Source organism: Nuphar pumila, chromosome 2 (genome assembly GCF_984573655.1).
Source record: "Nuphar pumila chromosome 2, dmNupPumi1.hap1.1, whole genome shotgun sequence".
NCBI classification, from domain to species: Eukaryota; Viridiplantae; Streptophyta; class Magnoliopsida; order Nymphaeales; family Nymphaeaceae; genus Nuphar; species Nuphar pumila.
In genome coordinates this window covers 63256535-63270954 of record NC_143250.1, presented here as the reverse complement: position 1 = coordinate 63270954, position 14420 = coordinate 63256535, and the positions used below count along the sequence as shown (strand labels likewise).

At 41.1% G+C, this 14420-nt stretch overlaps 1 protein-coding gene across 1 annotated transcript; it reads right to left on the bottom strand.

The window, feature by feature from the left end:
* Positions 1 to 1620: 1620 nt before the first annotated feature.
* On the bottom strand, positions 1621 to 8465 carry LOC149845575 (soluble inorganic pyrophosphatase 1-like; the record flags this gene model as incomplete). Its single annotated transcript, XM_089988500.1, has 9 exons — positions 1621 to 1663; positions 2404 to 2485; positions 3033 to 3153; positions 3502 to 3567; positions 3705 to 3812; positions 3894 to 3959; positions 4054 to 4082; positions 4647 to 4727; positions 8429 to 8465. Coding segments are annotated over 9 exons (633 nt in total), but the record flags the coding sequence as incomplete, so codon positions are not given.
* Positions 8466 to 14420: the final 5955 nt, after the last annotated feature.

The following is a 14420-nucleotide window of genomic DNA, read 5'->3' as shown; positions in this document are numbered from 1 at the left end:
TCGGGCGTGTGAACATGTCTGTGTCACCAGGGACACCCAAAATGGAGTATTCCCGTGTCATAGACCATAGTTGCAAATCTCGTTATCGGGAAAATACTGACCAAGAAAATTGTCATGATATTTCCAAGAAAGTAATTTTCCATGTGAAAATCTTTGAAAAATGGAGGGAATGTGTGGCATGGATGATTATGTAAAAATGGTTTTTATCGCATTAATAACATCAGGAAAACACTTGTTATTGCATATTTTGATTCTTTAGTTTTTTAATGTACTATGATATTTTCAAAACATGCAATATTTGTAACTGGTTTAAAGCTTCTTGTCAATTCCAGTATGATCATGCCGATTTTAATTCCAGATTCAACTTTATTTTATCAAATCTAGTTCCTGACTCAGATCAATTAATTTTTGGATTTGGATTTGGTCTTCTATGATCTGGACTGGATTTGACCCGATTGGACACCCATTTGGGTTATCTGGGGTTAATTTATTGGGCCTTATTATTATCTAAATTGAGTAGCTTTTAATGCTTTTTATAGTTTTTTTTTTAACAACAGGAAATGGCATGCCTTTAGATGGTTTTGGCTTCAGATATCTGCGTCAAAGAGGGGAAAAGAGAGAGAGACCCACCTATGAGATTTGCTGCCGATGGTTCTCCGATTGATGTTTAGGGGTGGCCTGGCCTGATTGCTATCGGGTCAGGCTGAGCTCAGGCTACTTGGTTCTTGTTAGGCTGGCCTGGATCCATTGAAACTTTTACTTGGAGAGAGCTCAGTTAAAGGCCAGACTAGTAGTTGGGCTCGACTACTATCAGGATGGATATGCAACTCCAGCCTAAGCCTTGTTCATATCAGGCTGGGTACCTGATTGGCCATTGCCCAGCCCAATGGCCACCGCTAGTTGCAGCTGCACCAGATCACGTTACTCGAATGAATCAGGTCAGGTCGATCCAGTACTTGAGCCTATGCTGGCTACTCAGTCCACTGGATCAAGGCCCCCACCCTAGGATTTGGAGAGTGAGGATCATGTGCAATGTGATTGCACACTTTTTGTATGCTGTTACACCTGATCACCCACCATCTTTGGGATACAGCCTGTCAGCTGTGGGGCCTAACATCAGATGGTGGGTGATCAGTTGCAGTAGCATGCTTTATCTCAATTCAGATTTGGAGGTGCCTGAACCTGACCCAACTCCTTAAATTTTGCTTGCGGTTTTGCAGAAGTTTATATGAGGGCATTTTTTATGCACCGATGCTGCATGATGCAGCAATGCTGCCACCGCTAACAGCCACCCATCTCAACATGGATACCACACCCATCTCGAGAAATGCCAAGATGGGTGGCTGTCAACGGCAGCTGCATATAGTGTGACCACTATTTATATTCTGCATTACGTTCGCTTTGCGTAAGCTATAGTCGTTGCCTAGGTTTCTCTGTGAGCAGAGATAGTGGCAGAAAGCAAAGAATACATGATCATATATAGAAGTTATAAGCACAGTAAATAAATAAGAAAAACTGCAATCAAAAGTCAAATAAAAAATCTCTCTCAAACGTGCGTTCCGCCTCATCCCCAAAACATCGATTTTATTGTCATAACAAATTGGTGCAGTAAAATCATCATCATCGCCTTAAGCCTTGCAGTATGTATGTAGCATAAAGATCCCTGAAACTCAAAAAACTAGATTATTTCAGTAAGCACGCTATAAGAACATGCTGTGAGACCACCAGATCAGGAAAATAAGCTATATTGCTATGATGGGGTTGTCGTGGAGGCAGATAGGAGCAGTTTTTTTTTTTTTGGCAGGGGAGTATGAAATGTATATAGAGAGCAGGACTATTAGAAAGATCATGTTATTAGGTGTTTGGGCCATATGAATACACCTTTTGACGATGTTAATGCCCCGCTAAAACGGGTCATTAGTTCGAGCTATCAACCTTCACCAATGGTTCAATGAGCAACAAAACCATAAGAACATTCCTTTAGAAGACTAACCTTGAGTTCACCTTTAAAAGTGGCATCACCAAGCTGGTGACCGCGCCCAAGTGTGATAATTAGTTGTTGCTTTCAGGCACTCGCTTAATCTGACATGGTATTAGTGCGTTGAAAATCTTTTGCCAAACTAATTTTGATTGGTTGAAAGTTCAGCAAACACTCTCACATTAGCAGCTTGCATAGTTGCTGGAGATGTGCATTATCAACTTCTGAGTTTTCACCTTCATTTTTAACAGGCCGTGGGTATTTCCTGCTCTCTAATTTGGAATTTTGGAAGAGAACAAGCAATATGAAGGCTAAAGAAATTATAAAGCTATTTCATGGCCTTCCGTGAAAGACTGTAATTTTTCCTAGAGCTTCATGGTAGTCCCTAACAAATGCTGGTGTGTGTGTGTGTGAGGTGTACTTACATCGAATATTGAATGGCTTCAAAGGCAGTGGATGCTGGCAGGAACTCATTCACATCAACCTTTTTGTTCTCGTTCTTCTTATCTAAAATTCAGTCAACGAAGCCAACTTGTTTTCCTTGAATGCTGTCATACCAAGAATTCCTCTGATTTATTATGAAGTAATTAATTGGAGATTTATTACTGAACTTATTAGACAAGCCCTCAGACATGCAAGGGAACTCCATAGCTCACGAAGCATATGAGCACCAACAACACGGTTAAATTCGGCTTCTGTTAGCAACGGTGTACTTGGTTCCAAGACACTGACCAACAATCAACACAGCCTATTTCCTATTGAAGACTATCTAATCCTAAATACTGGGAATCCTTTTTAACGTTTTTACAAATATGGATCTCAATAAGGATCTATTGCTATATGAACAACCTTGCGAAAAGGACAAGGCTCAAGTATGCTGAACTCAAATAGTTCATCATGCCTGTAAAGAATGTATTTTCCAGTTTAGCATCAACTTTGTCACACACGAAGAATGCACGGTTCTGTAGGTCTAATCTATCTATATCAGTTGTGTGTCAAAGGAAAAATTTGGCAAAAGCTCAATAGCTAGTGTAGTTTAATTGAAAAAGGATACAGTCTTCGAAGAAGCGCCGGATCTCAGCAAGACGATGCGGTGGTAGTTCTTTGATGTCATTATAGTGTCGATATTCTGGATCATCTGCACAAACTGCAATGATCTTGTCATCCTTCTCTCCCTGTAGACAGAATAAGTTGAACGGTTAGTGTTGCAGCATCTCAATCAGGGGACCTAGGTCCAATTTACAACATGATCCATGTAATCAACTCAAAATGGTAATAACCAACAATGGATATCTAAAGTACTAAACAGAACAAGCCTGTGATTGCCAACATCATCCATGTAATCAACTGAAAATGATACAAGATGCTGATGGAGAACTGAAGGCTTTATCACATCTAAGGATTGATAAATATGAACCAACTTTTTTCTTTTTTTTTCTGTCTTTAATTTTCTGTCTGATCAGTTTAGACATATCTTAAATGTCTAGGCACAAAAGTTGAAACTAATTCTGAAGATTCCTCACCTGATCTATCATGGGCATCAGTCCAATTGCTTTTGCTCGTAGAAAACACCCAGGAAGAACTGGTTCCTATTGAAAAATGGAAGCCCCAGTCATGAAACTCCATTTTGATTGAAGAAATACGAATGACAACTACAGTACAGTAATTTCCTTTTCTTTCTCATTTTCCTATTCATTTACAGAGAATGGTTTGGTTAGTTTAGCACCTGCATGAGGATCAATACGTCCATTGGGTCATCGTCTTCACACAAAGTACGTGGTACGAAGCCATAATTATGAGGATAGACAACTGAGGAGTATAATATTCGATCAACCTGGAGCAAATAGATTTGAACATACGTTAGGCGGATGTCATTGATCTGATGTTCCAAAAGCAACGGGTGATCTGTTTTTACCTTTATCAGCCCGGTTTTCTTGTCTAGTTCATATTTTACCTTGCTTCCTTTAGTAATCTCCACCACCTATGTAATTAAAAGAAAGTAAAATCCCTTTTGTCACGAATATGCTCTTGAGATTTAGATAATAAATCGGTGGTAGATGGTTCAAGGCACTAACACAATTGAAAACAGTAGGGGCCCCAGGTCCTGCATAGCAGAAAAATGAAAAGATTGATTAGCAAAACATGAAAAGCAATGGAAGGTGATTCCCCGGTTAAAATAGGCGTTTACCTGCCTGATGTGATATATTTTAGTGCTAAAAAGGCATGGCAGAAAGCTTCCCCACAGCCCCCATTCCAACTTTTTTGTAAAAGATGTACACGATTTCATTGCGCAATCTAACTTTTTAGATGGTTGGTTCCTTGACCACCCAATGAAATTTTACCCTCTTTCTCTCTAGCATTGCATAATCTAACTTTTTAGATGGTTGGTTCCATGACGACCCAATGAAATTTTACCCTGTGCGTAAGTGGAACATTTGAGAAGAAAAATAATCAAAACAAGCTCATTGATTGATGCTTTCATTATCGAAAATCTGAATCCATCAATGGAAAACAGCCAGAAGACTTATCAATATAGCTACCAGACATGGAGAGAGAGAGAGAGAGAGAGAGAGAGAGAGAGAGAGAGAGAGAGAGAGAGAGAGAGAGAGAGAGAGAGAGAGAGAGAGAGAGAGAGATGATTTAGCTAAAAAATATAAGAATATTATACCTATCTCAAGATCATGCCATGGATGGGCAGCAACAGATCTCCTTGACAAAGATGAAAGAATTCTCTCATTGAGTTTAGGGGCTGAACGCCCATAAGCTCCATTGTTGGCCGGTGCTTCACTCATCTTCTCCAACAAAAGCAGAGTCAATGATCAAAACAACAACACCAAACACTTTACATTGTGTGATTATTTTGGCAAATGCCCAGTGATAAAAGAAGGGACACAAAAGCTTACCTTTAGTCAGCAATCTGTGGGAACAAGAAATGGGAAAAATGATAGAGATTGAAGGATATGACTGTAGATAGCTTGAGCGTATTTAAGGTGTAAGAAAGGGTTAACGGTGGTGGGGCTTCCTCTTCGGTGGGTTCAAACTCAAAGAGACTCAGTCAGGCTGGTCGCCTTAGAGCACTTTAGATCCACAGTTATTGGCCATTTGTTTCTCGATGAGCAATTTCTTGGCAAACTTGTTTTGATGGTCAGGCAAAATCCATTTGGGCAGTTAAAGTATCCATAAAAGAAAGCAAAATCAGAAAAAAACTGATTGACTTTTAAGTTGTCCCACCAACTACCTCAAAACATGAGCAGACATTCTTTCTTGCCCTCTTAAATGAAAAAATCATTTAACTCTTTGCCCAGTTTCTCCTTTTTTTTCTCAACTATGCTAGGAAAGCTACCAGTCAACAATCTGAAATTGAAGACTATAAAAATGAAGTCTTGCAAACTTTTATATCATAAGATGCATAGACATTTTTAGTTTATTTATCATGGCTGGCTAGAAAGAAGACAGAGAAGGACTATTTAACAGTGGAATCCTGAACGAAATATAAGTAATAAACTGCCAAATTTAAAAGGGCATTTAAAAATGTGGAATATTTGGTCACGTCGATCTGATCATCCAAATGAGCTAGAAATTATAGAAGTGGGTTGTGTCGAGCCAATCAGACCTAATAGATGGATTCAGCTTGATCGAAATGGTAGGACGCGACTTTTTGATCATATTTATTTGATTAAAAAACATGATTTTATAAGTAAAAATATCACATATGGGCAGTTGATTTTCAGCGGCTCATAAAATTGTGCCTACAAATCATAATTAGACGAGCCATCCCTGCTAACCAAACCATGTAGATCACATTTGTTAGGATAGTTTCATGAAAAACAACAAAAAAATGAGAAAAAAAACTCTTGTAACTAATGGGCACCTTACCAAATGTGAACTTTTTGAAAAATAGGTCTTTTGGTACAACTTGCAAAACTTGCGTGTGAGTTGTCCTAGGGCTCCTAACGTTCAATGCGGCCAGAACGTGTGCAGCATTCATGCTTCTGTAGGCTGAGTTTTTCACATTACAGCAACGAATGACCCTTGATTACTCATTGATACACTAGTCGATCAGTTTCAAGATTTTTTCAAATAAATTGTGGGACCATGATGATGCGCTCCCTCTTCTTTTGGTGAACTAAACTTGGTTAATTAGGAGTTGGGACCCACTGCAAATTAAATTTTTGGGAGATAAGTAGATAGCATGGCCAAGTTGAGATAAGTTTGGGTGTAGCTCCACAAGGTTGTGACTTGTGAGTTACATTTTAGAATATCTAGGGAGTGCGAGCGCACGTTCTTTGTGCTCATGTTGGATACCACGTCGCATCTCTCTCTCTCTCTCTCAATAGAAGATAGAATGATGCCACAGCTTGACCTTGACTGTCATGCCTCACATGTTTGCTATACGTGTTTCGACGACCATGTCTAAGAGAAAATACGAAATTGTGGATAGCCAGCAGGGTGGTCGTGAGGGTGCTGAGATGAAGGTGCCTGATCAAACCCCGCGTACCGGTGTGTTCATAGCTTTCAAACGTGGGTCACGCTAGGCAGGGTGGTCGTGGGGCTCCACTTGTTTTTTTTTTTTATAGCTCCTGCAAGGTTTCCTTGTCATAAAAAGAAGGTGGCTAATATTTAAGAAGGATGCGTTTAGTTATGGAAGTGGGAATTTTTAAGTCCAATATTTGAGTTTTTGTTTGCGTGGAGTGCTCATTAGAAGTGTTAAATGGCCATTGGCACCGTGGGAGTCAGAGCTCCCAACTTATGTCACAAAGACATAGACACATGCTGGGTCTCGTGATGAGCATGACACAAAGACATGGTCACGAACATGTCTCGATGACAGCACAGTTACTGTCCGGTCCTCTTGGAAGTTCTCGGATGACCAAACACCCACAGTTCATCCCTCTTGTTTGTGAGACCCAGATGGCCGGTGTTTCGCGGTGTGCGACATCTCTCATCCCCGTCTTCTTGGCCAGTCTTGCCCTGACTAGACAGATTCCTGTCATGGCCATCCCACTTTTGGCAAAGCAGGTTATATGTCCCCCCCCCCCCCCCCGAACAGGGCCGGTACTGAGATCTCATGTTCGGGGGTTCCAAATAGCGCCACGTATAAGATGCAGACCGGCATGTATTCCCATGTGTGTCCGCATCATATTGCATCGTAATTTGGTGCCGCAGCAAAGACTTAAGTACCCTTTACCGCCATTCGCTTCCTCTTTCTCGAACGGACATAAATGCCCTTCTTCTAGAAAACTGAATCGTCGGTTCGTGAAAAGGACAAAACTGCCCTCCATCGTTATCGCGCCAAAACGTTCTGCAAAGTTTGCGTATGTAGCAAGCCTTATGTTGTAGGATTTAAATAGTTCAAAACAATCCATTCTCGCTCTAAGCATAAAACTCTACCGAAGCATACTCTGCTTTCATCTGTTGTCGTCAGAGCATCCTTTCCTTTGTTCCAGAGCATCGGTTTCCGTCTTACGCGCAGTCGCAGCATCGTTGTCACCTTCTGTTGCGTATTAGTTGTTACTATTGCTTACTCTACAGTTGGAATATCCAAAATCCCATCGTTTCTGTGAGTTTCGTGTAAGGTTTTTTTCTTCAATCTGAAGATTGCTTCTTATACAACAATTTGTAAGTTTGATAAATCTTACAACGATGTGTACTTATGAACCCAAATATTCCGACGATTTCTAATCATGATGATTGTGTAATGTGTTGTGCAGGTTAGCAATGTCTGCGCCTCATCAGATTAGAGATACCCCGTCGTTCTATGAGTTGTCTATTAGAGAAGTGATCCGCCAGTCCCATCTATCTAAGGTTTTTGAAAGATACCAAAATATACTTAAGATTGAGAACGATGAAGACAGGGAAAAAGCTTTGGAATCATATTATGCGGAGGATTATCCATCAGATATCGAGGCTGTGGACTAAAGGAAGAACTCTGAAGAATGAAAGATGCAGAACAAGGATGACGAAGAGAAGACAAAACAAATAAATATTGATGAGAATATAAATAGAAGGCGGAGGATTAATGCAGAGCAAATAAAAAGGAAGAAGAAAAATGTGGAGGAGTGGGAAATGTATTTTAGCAATATAGTGGAGGAGACTAAGGCAAAATTTCAGAGGAGAGACTTGGAGCGTAGAGCAATGCGAAACAAGGCAAGGCTACTGAAGGAGGCGGAGGAGAGGCGAAGGCAAATAAATAAGGAGGAGGAAGAGAAAAAATAGAATATTCCCTAGTATGAGGAAGAAAAGGAAAGGCGAAGGAGAGAGAAGGAGTTTGAGGAAGCTAAGGAAATGCAAAGGCAGAAGAAGGAGAATGAGGAAAAGAAGGAAAGACAACGAAAGGAGAAGGAGGAGGAAGAAAAAGAAAGGGAAAGGAAGAAGCAGGAGGAAGTACAGAAAAGAGAAAGGAAGAAGAATGTGAAGGAAGTGCAGAAAAGAAGGAAACAAGAATTGGAAGAGATGAAAAGGCGGCGGAAGGAGGAGGAGGAGGAAGAAAAGGAAAGAGAAAGGAAGAAGCAGGAGGAGGAAGTGCAGGACAAAAGGAAACAAGAATTGGAAGAGATAGAAAGGCGACGGAAGGAGAAGGACGAGAAAAGAGAGAGAGAAAGGATGGAGAAGAAGGAAGAGAAAAGGAAAGAGGAGGAAGAGAAAAGGGAGAGAAAAAGAAAGCAGGAGCAGGAAAAAAAGGAGAGAGAAAGGAAGGAAAAGGAGGACAAGAATAAGGAGAGAGAAAGGAAGCAGGAGGAGGAAAAAAAAGAGAGAGAAAGGAAGCAAAAGGAGGAGGAGAAAAAGGAGAGAGAAAGGAAGGAGAAGGAGGAGACAAAAAAAGAGAGAGAAAGAAAGCAGAAGGAGGAAAAGAAACGAGAGAGAGAAAGGAAGCAGAAGGAGGAGGAGGCGAAAACAGAGAGAGAAAGGAAGCAGAAGGAGGAGGCAAAAACGGAGAGAGAAAGGAAGCAGAAGAAGGAGGGGAAACATGAGAGAGAAAGGAAGCAGAAGGAGGAGGAGGCGAAAAGGGAGAGAGAAAGGAGGCAGAAGGAGGAGGAGAAAAATGAGAGCGAAAGGAAGGAGGAGGAGGAGACGAAAAAGGAGAGAGAAATGATACAGGAGGAGGAGAAAAGGGAGAGAGAAAGGAAGCAGAAGGAGGAGGAGAAAAGGGAGAGAGAAAGGAAGCAGAAGAAGGAGGAGAAAAAGGAGAGAGAAAGGAAGGAGAAGGAGGAGGAGAAAAAGAAGAGAGAAAGGAAGGAGAAGGAGGAGGAGAAACGGGAGAGAGAAAGGAAGCAGAATGAGCAGACGAAAAGAGAGAGAGAAAGAAAGCAGAAGGAGGAGGAGAAATGGGATAGAGAAAGAAAGGAGGAGGATGAGAAAAAAAAGGATAGGGAAATGATGGAGAAGGTGGGCGAGAAAAGGAAGGCCAGAGAAAGGCAGGCGATGGTGAAGCCGGTAGAGATGGAGATTGAAAGGCAGTTGGAGACTGTGGACCCACCAGAAAGTCCCAGGTTGGAGGGAGAACAGGAGAAAATAGCGACCAAGGTAAATATATCCGTCTTGTCTGTGAAGATTTAATAATATGTTTAGCGATTTTGGTATAGCTATTATTGTGTTACGTATTAATATGTATAGCGATTACTGTGATAGTTTGTGTGCAACCAATATTATTTATAGCGATTAGTAGAATACTATTTATAAGTACAAATGAAACTAATTTATAATTGGTAGGAATAATATGTTATTTTGTGTTACAGGGAGGTCATAGGAGAAGTAGAGCACCAGGTGAAAAGCTCGGAGGTCGGTGTCAATGACTTGTAGTTCTGTCATGGTATGGTCAGCTGAGTGCATATCAGAAGGACCGATTACGAAATATGCACTTCGGTGGCCTTTTGGACCAACAATATTTTGAAACTTGCTGGAATACCATGACCCACCTGGTAAATAAGTGGAATGATAAGACGAACACATTCCAGTTTGATTCTTTTGAGATCACCATGACTCTAGAAGATGTGGCGAGGATCACTGGCCTTAAGTGCGATGACAGTACTGTCCTATTACGACATTCAAACTATAACACAAGGAAAAAATGCACGACCCTTTTAGGAATGTCGATGGACGAATAGAGTCAATGTATTTCTGGTGGAATCAATTCCACATCAATAAAAGTGTCATTTTTTCGTAATAAATGGGGAGACCACTCTGCTACTTGTGCATCTAAAATAGCTGACCAAGAGTTGCGCGACTTCCTTCTATATTTTTTTGATCTTACATTATTTTCCGATTGTTCTGGTTCAAGAATAAGTTCCATGTGGCTGCAGTACCTGACAGACTTAGACGAAGTCGACAACTATGCCTGGGGTGCCGCTATGCTCGCACACTTATACAGTCAACTCCACCGTGCGAGTAATGGTACGAAAACAGTTGGGGGCTTTTGGCCATTTGTTCAGGTATTTGTTGATTACATACTTAGTAATTGTAGACAAATCTCATTGCAGGTTGTGGTGTTACTAATAATATTGTTTTTGTTAGGCCTGAGCGTTGGAACATATTATCCCATTGCGTCCACGTTATGGCCCTCCAATTTGTGGTTTTCCAAAGATCGGTCACTAGGCTAGAATAAACGTCACAATTCATAATGCTAAGTCCATTTTAGATGGACTGCAACTAAATGAGGTAAGTGTTCTAAAATTGTTTATAATCGCGTCAGTATTTACCATTGAGTATTATAAATCGTTGTAATGTTTAGCATTCTTAAGTATCCATTATTGCAGAATTGTCTTTCGTAGTATATATCATTATTGCCATATCATGCGTAAATAAATTGTAATATATTTGTCATTCGTTATTAAAAAGAATTACCAATGTACAGGTTTTGTGGAGACCTTATGAAGATGGGGAGGACGATGATCAAGACGTTGTTGCGGAGGTTGCTAGATTGTCTGACTGCGATTTGTGGCTGTTCTGCAATTTTGAAGCCGAGTTGCAGCAAGGTAGTCGAGTTCTCCTATAATCTGGCTTGGGGCAGTCTATCCCAAATAAGCCTTTGGAAGTGAGAAGGAAGATGAATAGTGGTGGGGGCAGGAACATGAATTGGCGCGATCGCTACAAGGACAAATTATTAAATTGGAACTCAGGTGGTTTTCCTGCCGTATCGTATGATCATGAAGGACGACAATTTGATCCCTTCTATTTCGAAAGGTATTGGGAACCAATGCGGCGAAATCGGAAGATTGAGAAAATTGTGAACCCATGCCTCCCAACTGCTCCTTCTCATGTTGCAGCCCAGCCTCTACAATCAAAACGACATCTCTCTCTGATTACTATGACTAGTCCCTCAGTAATAAAGCACGAGGAAGAGCGAACACTTGCTCCAAAAGAGAACATTGTCTCTGCCGCAAGGTTCGAACTTATGGAGAGGGAGAATAAGAAATTAAGGACAGAAGTAAGCACTATGGGGATTCAATTGAACTCAGTGGTAGAGATGATGACCGGTTTTCTTAATAAGATGGGCGCAACCAAGAGGCCACGTAGGATAGACAGTCCACCAATAAAAAGTGAGAGACAAGTCTATGATATTTCATCTGATTCGTCAAGTGCCTCGGAATAAATCTTAGATTTTCATTTTTATCACGCTAGGTTTTTGTTGTAATTGTATAATGAATTGTTGTAACGTGACATTCTTTTATTGTTTAATTCTTTATTATTACATCATTTCGTCTGTGGATCTCGGTAATAAATAAACTTTAATCGAAAATAGATGTTTGTTCAGAAATCGTGGCATTGCCTAACCTCTTTGGCATCACTAAGATAGAGCATTTCTGTTTAGCAATCGTTGTATTTGTCTTCGCCTTGAAAGAATATCGCAAAAAGGATTGGCGATGTAAGCCGTGAACAATAATTTAACGAGTTCTGACAGCGTAAATGATAACAGTCAATAGCGATAAGAAAAGGTTGATGCTCCAAAATCTGTACGATACGGTTCTCGGTCAGCAATTGTTCATTTGGCAGGGACACCTTCAATGCAAACCGCGATAATGAAAGTTTGTTGTTAAAAAACCGATAAGGAAAGTATGTTGCATGAATATATCGATGTATCCATATACGATAATCAATAGAATAATCGTGAAAGAGTATTCAAACCTGGAAAACGGGTTTGTTCGGGTCGTGTCAATCTCCCACTGAACGATTATTATAATGTGACCGACAAACCACAATTTTTTAATTATTTAAAACTCAATCATTTAATTTGCGGGGTGTTTCCGAAAAAGGCCGGCATGTGAAAGGACATATTTTTAAATATTTAAAACGCAGAGGGCGGTGTATGGAAAGACGTATTTTTAAATACTTCAAACACAATCATTTAATTTGCCGACGGTTATCGAAAAAGGGCGGCATGCGAAAAGACGTATTTTTATTTATTTAAAACGCAATCATTTAATTAGCAGGCTGTTTTCGAAAAAAGGCGGCACGTTAAAGGACTTTACCTTTGTATTTGACTGAGGACGACGTTTCCGTATCTGCGTTGCAAAGGTGCCATCGATATCTCTGTCCAGGCATGGCGCCAAAGAAGGGGACAATCGGAGCAGTACGACCAGCCATGGCGGCCAAGAAGAGGATGATGGGAGCAATACGACTCGACACGACGCCAAAGACAATAAGAGCACTACGACCGGACACGGCGGCAACGGAGAGGACGATGGGAGCAAAACGAACAGGCACGCCACCAAAGGAGTGGACGATGGGAGAAAAACGACCAGGCACAGAGCAAATAAAGAGGACGATGTGAGCAAAACGACCAGGCACGACGACAATGGAGAGGACGATGGGAGCAAAACGACCAGGCACGGCGCCAAAGGAGTGGACGATGAGAGAAAAATGACCAGGCACGGAGCAAACAGAGAGGATGATGGAAGCAAAACGACCAGACACGACGCCAACGGAGAGCACGATGGGAGCAAAACGGCCAGGCACGACGTTTAAGAAGAAAACAACCACATCCACAGTACCAGCACTAGCGCTTAAGACATATATTTTTTGAAACACCTGAGCGGTTTAGTCAACATTTGCCTTTTCATGTCGTATTTGAACTTGTGTTGTTTACTGTAGACAATAATTTCAATGTCGAATCCTAAATACCATACTCATGGTGTACTCAGTGCAACATCCACATGCAAGGGTGGGCGGCAACGCCCTGACGAGTTCGTAGATGACATCGAGCATATGCAAGATGAATTTGCAGACGGAAACACTATCAGTAATTTTGTAAGTATTTAACCACTATCAATTTCTAGGTCATCGGTTTGTATGTATTGAAGTTCGTAAATTTGTGCAACCAGACAATGTGTGATTTTGTCAATTACATTCAGAGCAACCCAACGAGCAATACAGTACACATCATCAACCCTTATTTCATGGTATGTCTGGTCCGCTGCTGTTTTGTTTGCTTTTATGACATACTCACGTTTCTTGGTGGTTAAACCTTACTATTTTGTGCAACAGATGTACGTCCGTCGAAAGCCATACGACATTGAATTCACAGATGCACTACCTTGTTGGAACAACGATGATGGGTGCCTAGACATTTCGAAATTTGGAAAGGTAAGTGAACAAACCTCTTCTCCAAGGTTTAGTCGTAACATCCCCATCACGATATGTCTCTGGAATGAAAAATTATTTTATCGATTCGCAGATTTTACTTCCTACACTCTGGCAAAATCCCGACCATTGGGTCTTATACGAGATGAATTTTCTGGAAAAACAACTATGGTGCTACAACTCATTGGACTGCCACAGTGGCGTACAACGCGACACTATGCATTTGGTAAGCTTCTGCCCATAGGTGAATCGTAGCTATTCGAGGTGGACCAGACTGTAATATATTATCCCTTTATCACAGACCGGATTCCTTAACGGGCTTATGGGTGTCGACATTGCGGAGTGGATGTTGCTCTGTGCTGATGATGCTCCTTTACAAAGTAATGGAGTCGATTGTGGTATATTCGTAATGAAGCATATTGAAACAATATACAATGGAAAAGAACCTTGTTTCCACGCTGTATGAGCTTTGTATCCGATGTTATTGGGTATTCCTGTTATATATTAGTTTCACATTACATGTTTTGTTGCAGGAACATATGCCAAAAATACGCTACGAAATATGCGGAAAATTGATTGAGTTTAAAAAGAACAACAGACAAAATATGTAAAGTGAAACCTATCGATTGCTCTGTCTGTACAACCTAACGAGCTCCGCCATCACCGTTCTCGCCCTCCTCCTCGACAGCAACCAGTCGGTGCAGTTACGCTGAGGGTGGCCAGCAGAAGCTCCACCACGTCCTCTTCCTCTCTCTAGCGAGGAGGTCTCAGAGGAGCTGTCGTTCCGGTGACGGGGGTTCATCTCGCCGCAGTATGATTCGTCTGGTTTTCTGGTATCAACACAATCGAAGAGATAGATAGATAG